The 10,321-nt window shown below is 43.3% G+C and overlaps 1 protein-coding gene across 10 annotated transcripts in view; it reads right to left on the bottom strand.

Moving 5' to 3' along the window:
• Positions 1-1,824: 1,824 nt before the first annotated feature.
• Positions 1,825-10,321, bottom strand: part of RBMS1 (RNA binding motif single stranded interacting protein 1) — a 266,113-nt gene continuing 257,616 nt past the window's right edge. For all 10 annotated transcript variants that reach the window (XM_075529650.1, XM_075529655.1, XM_075529646.1 and 7 more), the window contains 4 exons: positions 8,182-8,292; positions 7,040-7,120; positions 5,356-5,440; positions 1,825-4,531 (listed from right to left, as the gene is read on the bottom strand). In XM_075529650.1, coding sequence (XP_075385765.1) covers positions 5,400-5,440; positions 7,040-7,120; positions 8,182-8,292 — 233 coding nt within the window. In that variant the 3' untranslated portion in view covers positions 1,825-4,531; positions 5,356-5,399. The remainder of the gene's footprint in view (positions 4,532-5,355; positions 5,441-7,039; positions 7,121-8,181; positions 8,293-10,321) is intronic.

Raw genomic sequence — 10,321 nt, 5'->3', positions numbered from 1 at the left:
TAAGATGGAGTTTACCCCCAAAGGTGCTATAAACCTTTTTACAGGGGAGTGGCAGCATTGCCATTTCTTCTACAATAGGAATGAGGCTCTCACAGCTATGGCAGTCATGTTCATGTCCCCAACGAGGGTGACAGAAAGCTTTCCTAAAATACGAGAAAACGAGGTTTACTGAAGCCGGGCTTAGCAGAATCAACATTTCTAGTTTTGGGTCACATGAACGTATACTGTAGTCTTGTTTGTTCATAGTAGGGTGTATCTCAAAGTTGTCTTCAAAAGTCAACCTCATGAAGTTGTGTTGTATGTTTTCATGTGTTTCGGTATTTGAAAACCCAGGATTGATGAACCTATAGGGACAGCAAGTAGAATAGGTTGTTTTGTTTTTTTGGGGGGTAGGGAGTGGGGTGGGGTTGGGTTAAAGGAGACAGGAGGTCAAGGAGTCCAGGAAGAAAAAGAATGTCTGGAACCATGGTAACAATTGTACAATTCTGCTTGAGTGATTGAATTATGGAATGATACATGTATTAACTTCCAATTAATAATATTTTTAAAAAGTACACTAAAAATGTGAGGCTTTGTCACAAAATGCAGCCACAAGGCTCACGATCTTAGCGGCCTTTGCTCGCATCTAAGAGGCCATGGTCACTCCAGTCCAACATCTGGTTCTCCTCAGAGGCCTATGTGCCCTTTCTGCAAAGGCCACTGAGCACGAGGTTGCTTGGAGGAGTTCGGACAAGCCCCAATACCCTACAGCCCCTGCCCAGTTCGTATCACACACGCGCACAGCAATGACGGGTGGTTTTTCTTGACCACTTCATATGCTGTCACGATAAAGTCATTGGGAAGCAGAAAATACCATACACGGAATCATGTAGTCCATGGTGGGTAACAGGAAAGCTCCCATAAGTCAGCGGGGGAGAATATTTCTCCTCCATGCATGCTATTCTCCGAGGCAAACAAGGCCACTCTCTAGGCAGATGCCTATGGCCACAAAGGCAGCAGTAGGAGCCTCTTCCGTTCTCGCCCATATGCCTCTCGTGATGGGAGACCCTTTCTCGCCTGCTCTCCTTGCTGTTACACTGGTAGCACTAGGAAGGAAAAGGCTGTTCTTTGGTCTCTCTGTCTAGAGAAAACAAAGATCTCAGCGCCCTTCCTGGCAATCTTAAACTTTTGTACTTCGGCCCTTAGTCCAGGATAAGCGCAAGGATCCGCTTTTGCACCTGGCATTGTGCCCAGGGGCCAGGATCGGAGCTTGGGAAATCCCGGTAGTGTGTTGGGGGCTCAGTTTTTGCTGAGATGCAATCGGTGATTAGATGGGGAGGGCTCTGGTCACTGCGCCACTGTTAGTATCTGCTGAGTTGGGCTCTCACTGGTGCGAAGCCCACAGGCAATGAAATCCACACTGCACCATCCCAGTGAGTGTCAATCATTGACTGAACGGCTATGATCCACAGGGCTTTCCTCGGCTGGTGTTCCGAAGTGGGACAGCAGGCCTCTTGCCACTTTGCTGACGCCTGTCCAGTATCACAACAACAGGCAAGACCCGGACGGATGGCTTGGCGGTGGAGGAGGTGCACTGGCCAGGGAACACACCCGGGGATTCCTCTCGGAAGGTCAAACTTTTCCCACTGCCCTTATCCTTACTTCTTTGGTCACCATACGGGTCAAAGAAAGAAAGAAAAGAAAAACCGAAACACCAACAAGAAGGCAGTGGGAAGGTTTTCCCATTCTTTTCAAGAAAACACTCTTGATAAAGGAAGGATGGAAGAAGAAATGAAACTCGGATCAAACATTTAATCTGATTATAAAAAAATGGACAGGAAAAACTAAAATTTCAGATGTTTTTTATTCAAAGGTTCTCAAAAGAAACAAAACAGAAAAAAGCTAACAATCTGATCAAATGTACAGTTCAAAAATGTCTTTTGGCGTTTTAACAAGTCCTAGGAAACAAAACTACAGAGTTTATCTTGAACCGGACAAATAAGTTACCACTGGCAAGTTTGTGGCACTAGTAAAACAAAAATAAAAAATTAACTCTCTTGATCATATAGATATCTCTATGAAAATCTTTTTTTTTCAATCTGTACAAAAGGTCTTTCTTCATAAATTAATTTTTTTTATAATTTAATGGCTGTCTACTATGTGATGTTTAACTGATTTTCTTTTATATGTACAGAGGTTATGTTTCCCAAATCTTACCCAGACGAGTATGGCACTTAGTTCAGACATTTCTAGCAGCAGATTGTCCCTCCCTTCTGACCGAGCGCTCAGATTTCCATCGTAACGAATGCCAATGGTATCAAGTTGTGAGGGACCGGGTCTGTAAAGATGCCGGGTCCGGGGAGGGTGCTGCGTTCAATCCGGACTTTTCACAAAGCAGTAATATTCCAGGGAGCATAGAACCAATAATACCACAACTTAAAAAAAAAAAAAAGGAAACAAAAACCAAAAACGCATTTCTCTTCCGACTATGTGATTTTCACTAGAATCTAAACTTCTCAGAGCAGCAAAGACTTTTGAAACTATGAAATGTCACTGACATCTATACAAGCACAAAATTTAAGAACTAAAAAATAACTCAAAAGACAAAACTGCTTCGTCCCAGCTCCTGAGCCAGGAGGATTTGGTCTGTGGAAACAGGGAGGGCCAGCAACCTGTCCCAGCACAAAAGAAAGTAGACTCTGAGGTAGATAACTGATCATACACCGTTGACCAGACAAGTACACAGTTTTGGAAGACAACTTAATCTACCATTGCTTTGAAGACGTATGCAATTGTCTTAATAAAAGGGCTTGAAGAACAGGGAATCATCTGACAGGTCCTAAAGCAAAAGTAACTGTGTATTTACGTATCAGGAATTTCATAGTTTCAAAGACTGGGTTTTCTTTACACTGAACACTTGTAGTGAAGATGGAAAGTGTGGCACTGCTTGGATCCGAATCTTCCTTCAGGATTGTTTGCTTGTTGGTTGGTGTGTCCATACATCAATTAAAATTATAAAACCTAAATGCAAAGGTACAAAAAAAGGCACATTCTCCTAACCGCAAACTGGTCCGGTAAAAATAAAGAGCCCAGAAGATGTGATGCTGAGACAAGTTGGAGCTACTGGTTACTGGCTCTTCGGTCTTTGGTGAAGTTACCTTTAAAAGTGCCAAGTCATTTTTATTTTTATTCTTAATTTACCTAATATGAGAGAGAGAGAGAGAGAGAGAGAGAGAGAGAGAGAGCGCTAGTAGCCAATCACTTTGTTTCTATTCACGTCTCAGCTTTGTTTTGACGTTCAACTCCTACTTTGAGCGTTGGCCACGTGGGTGCGGTTAGCACCGTGTTTTCTCGGTTAGCCAGGTCGCAGGCATCCTTTTCGTTCGAAAGCACTATCATTAAGTATAAAGGAGGACAAAACATTCGGTGACTCCCCTCCCCCGCCCCCACCCCCAGCCCCAACGCTACCTACACTAAATCTAGAACATCAAGTTAGGTTTGTTTTTCTGTTTTTGTTTTTTTTTTCCTGAAAAAAGCAAAAAAGACTTTACATTGCATCATACAGCAGATAATCCTAAATCAGTCCAACTACGAGAGGAGGCTGTCGGCGTACGGCCTTAGAAACGATTCACCCTATTAAAAGTTCCCCCGTGAGAAAATGTGTTTCACACAAAACAGCTTTCCCTTCTTGCATCTCACTACCTTACATATTAAGTGAAAAATCATTAAAAACACCTACTACATATTTTAAAAAAGCCAAAATGTCAGCAACTTTTATTGACTACCTGTTAAAAGCCCTATGCTGCTGTTTTACAAGGCATAATAGACCAGCTCATTTGGTCCAAGCGTTCTACATCATTCGTTTGAACTAACTTTACTGAAACAGCTATAGCATTAAAAGATTTTAAGGCAAATTGGAATTCATAGAAAAGGATAAGACACTTCACACTACGTTGAAAGGGAACAAAGCAGATAGGGAGCTAAGGAGAGACACCGAGGGGAACACTACATCACAACAACACTCGCACCGCAAGCACGGAACGCCACGGGGGCAGTCGGGACTACTCCAGCTCCAGAAAGCCCATTTCATACAGCGAGAACGCCCCGAACCCCAACAGAACATGAACACAGCCACAAAATCCGGTCATGCACTTGGATAAGTCTTCGTGGTCTTTGTGCATACCCAGACAATTGAAGTTCTTTTTTTTTTCTTTCTCCTTTCTTTCTTTTTTCCTTTGTTTTTGCATCATAACATTTGATAGAAATCTTTTTTGTTTTTGTGGGTTTTTTTGTTGTTTTTTTTGTGTGTGGGTTTTTTTTTTGTTTTTGTTTTTTTTGTTTTTTACTAAAATAAACCTGTTCAGGGGAACAGCTACTAGATGAATTTAAGGGTTTTATGCACCTTATAGAACTTATAGCAAAAATAGTTTTAGTTGATTTCATTATAAATAATGTTTTCAAGAACCTGTGCAAAACTGTCAATAATTTCCTAAAGCACAATTGATCAGAAAAATCCATGATTGTTCAGCCTTCAAACCGTCCTTCTGCACATCTGGAAGAGAAAGACAAAAGACCTGATATACAAACCACAGAGCTAGTCGATCGCGAGTTCCAGACATGTACATGAAAGAGGGCCATGCTTCTCGTTGAAGAGGGATTGAGGGGTCGGGGGTGGGTACGGTCAATGCTCGTAGACCATAACGACATGTTCTGGGGCCGAGTGCTGCTTTCAAAACTCGGATTCTTGAAATGCAAGCAGGCTTCAAAAAGTTCGTGGACAAATGGAAGGAAATGACCATGGAAATTTCCCACAAGCGTTCTGAAGTTCCCTTAGACCTTCTTCTCTGAGGGAACCTGAGCCAAATTCACGTGCATCTCTAGAATTAACATCAACTTTCTGAAATCAACCGTACATATTGTCACAATGGCAATCGAGGAACCAAGGTGGCGTAAGCCCGACAGCTATTTGGCTGCAGTGGAAAGTAAAATGTTTTGGTTCAACTAAGAGTTGGAAGCATGATCTGCCAATATAAGGAGTTTTGACATGAATCAAAACATAGAATCAAGATAGTGCTCATCTTAGGATGCTAGCTGGACATTTCATGAATTGCCTTTGGTCTCTGAGAGCACAAGAGCACAATGAGGGTACACGTCTTGTCTGACTGGACCATTCTGGCACCTGCTATTCTTTGGTGCTTTACAGATTTCGAGGCGAGGGTAAAGCTCACTTGACTTCAGAAGGCCATGATTAAAGTAGCATGGCTAATCCAATTTAGGTAAGAAATTTGGGTTACTATATAAGTACCATTTTCAGAAAAGAATCACGGCAATTACCTTGATTGGAGCCCCACCATTACAGAGGCCTTTCCCACATACCTCACAGTTACTTATTGGGTTGAAAGGAATATGGAGAATGGTCATTAGATGTCTCTACAGCCACCTGCTGCTGCCCACTTGCCTCCTAGGACAAAACAGGAAATGAGACATGTCAGTGACACTAGCCACACTCCACCTGGGCTGCGCCGAGCAAGCGCTCCCCCAGTACACCCTCAAAACAAGCAGTCTCCAAACACATGTCTTAATGTCATGTAGCACTTTCTTTTTTTTTCTTAAACATTTTATTAGGGGCTCATACAACTCTTATCACAATCCATACATATACATACATCAATTGTATAAAGCACATCCGCACATTCCCTGCCCCAATCATTCTCAAAGCATTTGCTCTCCACCCAAGCCCCCTGCGTCAGGTCCTCTTTTTTTTATCCTCCCTCACCGCTCCCCCCTCCCTCATGTGCCCTTGGTAATGTATACATTGTTATTTTGTCATATCTTGCCCTATCGGGAGTCTCCCTTCTCCCCTTCTCTGCTGTCTGTCTCCCAGGGAGGAGGTCACATGTGGATCCTTGTAATCAGTTCCCCCTTTCCAACCCACTTACCCTCCACTCTCCCACCCATTGCTCCTCACACCCCTGGTCCTGAAGGTATCATCCACCCTGGATTCCCTGTGCCTCCAGCTCCCATATGCACCAGTGTACAACCTCTGCCCTATCCAGTCCTGCAAGGTAGAATTCGGATCATGGTAGTTGGGGGGCATGTAGCACTTTCAAGGTTAATTATTTTGCTTAGTCGTTGTGATGCCTGGAGAGACCCAGAGAGCCACCCATCCTAATGTTTTATACCTTGCTGTAATTATCACACAAATCTTTTATCCTAAACTCTTGGTGTTAGATGTGAAGTGAAATTCCGTATTCTTACCTGGTGGAATCGGAAATACAGTGTGCACATAATGTGTCCTTGATTTTCCCCACCCCACACCACTGAGGGGATGACGCAGCACTTCATAACCAACTACACTAACAGTTCTACACTGCGAGTCATGAATAACCACAAAGTATGATACAGATTTTGTCTCGACTTAGTGTGGGTTAGGTGTTGCCACAGGTCACATTTTTTGTTTTTTAGCTAACAGAGTTAGATTTTTCTTTTCTTTTTAGTACAGTTTTTCAGAATTACGAATAAGGGATTATGGATTTGGTATTTGTGGTTGTCACGAACTGCTCCTATCAATCGGAGGCAAAATAAACTAAATAAGCTACAGTACCATGGCCCTTCCCAGATAGGAAACGTCTGCCTAGTGCTTGGGACCAGATAACTGATAACCTTCCTCAGAAATATTTGAATATATTGCAGGAGAAAGTCTATGCTTTCTGTGCAGTCATATTTAAAATATGATTCATACAATCTATAGTAGTATTAGGATCTCAAACAGCGTCTTAGTTTTCTTGAGAATCATTTTGTAGGAGACAAATTAGTGTGTTACAGAGGAAGAAAATGTGCTCAGAGTTGGAGATACAATTTTGTGGGTGGGGCACGGCACCGACATCGATCTACTTCTATGGACACGGAGACTTTTATTCCATAGTTAAATAACTAGGTCTCCATCTCCTCTAAACTCAACTGTGTATTCAGGTATTCCACTTTTGGAAGATTTTTCTTTTGAGCGGCATGCACCCATTTTCAAAACCACTTGCCGCCCGAATGGCCAGGCTGTACCCACCTCCACAGGAACGGCCGCTGTCTGCATGTGCGCGTACTGCGGCAGGTAACCCCCGGGCAGCGCTGACGTCGCAGGCAAGTACTGCAAAGAGAGAAGGCGGGATGCGTGATGACCAGGCCTGCCCAGCTCTTGAGCATTAGGGGAATTGGAAGTGGGATACAAAATATGTGGAAACCTTAAAGAGAAAATGTAAATCAGGCTGCCTGGGAGCTTGCATTAGCACCTAGGACTCAGTAAAGGCCCTATGGAGGCAAGGCAAATGCTTTCATTCTTGAATTTGTCAAACTAAAAATCCCACCTTCCTCCGATTTCTTACACACGTCAGTCACGTGGCTGAAGAGCGTTACGGTTTCGCTTCCTCCAGATACCCCTGTCAGCAACGTGTCATCTTAAAGATCTTTCCTCAAAGGACCTCACTGTTGTCCAACATCCTCTTGAACCAGCAGCTGGCTACAGTATTGCTTCTAGCGAAGGAGACCCAAGGGGCACGTGACTTAATTAGATCTTTAACGGGTCACTGCAGAAGAGGAAATGGAGCCCCACTTTCCTAACACTTTCCTAACACTGTCCCAAAGTCAAACTTTTCTAAGTCAATTGCACAGTGGACATGTGTGAACCTGGCTCAGCCTTCCCACGAAGCTGCTGCTGGCTTGGAGTGGAAGAGGAGGACACGCACTCCCTTGTGTTCCTGGCTAGTTTGCATTACAGACTAACCGAGGAAGGTGGTCTCGGGAGCAGCTCAACTTCAATACGCAACCAAAGTCACTGGGCTTTGAGGAAATCAATGGTTACTAAGATTTGGCGCCCCCAAATTCCTTAAGAGATGAAAGGAGCCGATAAGGACCATGCCCCTGTCTTACCACCACATACTGGTGAGAGCAGTGGTACCACATGCTCATGAATGGTCTGATGCTGAGGGTTTAATGTGAATGCAATCTTTTGGTAACGAGTGATCCTTAAAGGACAGCCTTTCGCAGTCCATCCATTCATCAGGACGTAGCTGAGTAATTCCTTTGTGGGAGTGAGACGGGGTGACCAGACACAACCTTTGTGATCCCAGTGTCTTTCATTTGATAGAAGAGATTCAGGCTGCATGAATTTACTCTGTTGGCCTAGACACACGATATTAATTTTCCACCTACTGTTCCGGTGCCGCCTAGTGACAGGTGACTCATCTGCTGGGCCAGAGGGCTGATCACAGATGCAGGCTGCAGTGACATGGTGGGCTCCATCGAGGGAGTCAACATGGCACTCTGGAAGAGTCGGAGACGAGAGCAATGTTAAGAACGAGGGGGGCAGAGAGCTATGCGTTTGTCATTACCTTTTGCAAAGGAAATGCCTTAGCTTTTCAGGAATGTGAAACAAAAATAACCTCCCCCTCATTCCCAAGTGGAATCATAAACCATTTCCTAAAACTCTTGTTCTGGGGTGCTTCTCTGGAGACTTTTGTTAAGAGCATTAGGGGAAAGTCTACGCTGGCACCAAATTCACAGAAATCCTTTCAATGAACACCACTCCCCCTTCACTTACTTACTAATAGCACTTAACTTACGTTACATCTCCACTTAACAGCAGTGCAAGCCAGTCCAGCAGGAGGCGCTATAATCAGATATCCAGCTACAGGATCTGGGGCCAGCTAGGATTTCGGGCTAACCCCAATACAGTCTGTACTATTTCAAACAGACGGAGGGCTTCCAAAAGTCCATGGGGGTGGGGAAGGGAAAGGAAAACGGAATTTTCTCATCTCCTTCCAGAAGCTCTCTCTTCTGTTTGGGTTTACAAAATGATTTCTTAATAGAATTAAAAACACAATCAAACAATGTGCTATATTTAATATTGTGCACACCGTGTCTTGGATAGCAATGTTCCCTACCGCTAAGTCATTCGACTCAAGATTAGGCCGCGGGGCTCCATCAAGAGCAACTTTATCCATGCTCAGTGTTTCTCAGAGCTTTAGCTGCATTTAGCTGGGCGCCGTGGGATGCACGATGGGCCTGCGCCCCGCTGCCAGCAGTTTGAAATCACGGGCCACTCTTCAGGAGCAGGATAAGCCTCACTACTCCCTTATGGAGTTGACCTCAGAAACCCACCCGGGCAGCTCTGTCCTGTCCTACAGGGTCACTGTGAGTCAGCATCTATCTACTTGGCAGCAGCAAGTTTCGAATTTTTGGTTTTAAGCTGCATTCTGGTGCCAGGAAGTACCGTAGATACTTGAGTATGAGTAGATCCGAATATCAGCCGAGGCACCCAATTTTACCACAAAAATGGCATAAAATATGTGCTGAAACACTCGACTTATACCTGAGTACATACGGTAAATCAGATTTAGGTACGTTACATAGCGCAATTTTAGATTCTTTTATTTCATGTGACAGATTTTCAGTTTGTAAAAGCGCCAATGAAATGTAGTTAAGAAAACGGAAGACGGGAATAAACCTCACCTATAAGCCAGCCTCGCCGGCATTTTCTAGCTTGGATAGGCTCTTGACATCTGTTTTCACATAGTTCCCTTTTAACTTAAATTCTACTGACAACATTCACCTAGGCTATGCTGTCGCTTCAGAATTTAAAAAAAAAATCTCTTGCGTTTTTTAAAAAAGGTTTCTTGACATATAACTAACATATCATCTAAAGGTTCAATCATAGTAGAGTTGTACAACCACCTCAGTCAGTTTCAGAACATTTTCTTCTTTCTCACACTTGTTCCGATTAGCTCCCATTTCCGCTCAACCTCTCTTGCTAGCCTGCTAAAAAACTGTTAATCCAGTTACTGTCTTTATAGATTTATCTGTCCTGGATTTCATACACAGAAAAACAAAAAGGACAAAAAAAAAAGCCCATCACCAACAATATAAAACAGAGAAAACTTCAATAAAAAAGAAAGTAGGAAATGTTAAAAACTAGAATAAATTTAAAATGGATCAAAATGGAGAACACATGGTAAGGTGTTAAAACTTTAACTCAACTACTTCTATATTAATGTACTTTCCAATGCGCTATTTAATAGCTAGGCCATTCTCATCCTTGTTCCATGGTCAGAGGGGATTCACCCAAGAGAAACTTCCTCCACCTGGGACCCTGCCACCTATAGCCTCCTACAAAGTAGGTGCTCAGAAGTTAAGCTCTAACACAGTTGCTCTGGTTACTAGAAAATCTAGGCTGACATGTGTGGCCCTTTATGAAAGGGCACTGTGTTGGGCATTCTTAACTTTGCTGCCTGCCCTTATTTTTAACACTAGGTTTACGAAGATTTTTTTATATATGTATCTCTAGGGACATGAG

This window comes from Tenrec ecaudatus, chromosome 13 (genome assembly GCF_050624435.1).
Source record: "Tenrec ecaudatus isolate mTenEca1 chromosome 13, mTenEca1.hap1, whole genome shotgun sequence".
Lineage (NCBI taxonomy): Eukaryota > Metazoa > Chordata > Mammalia > Afrosoricida > Tenrecidae > Tenrec > Tenrec ecaudatus.
This window is presented reverse-complemented; position numbering and strand designations above follow the sequence as displayed.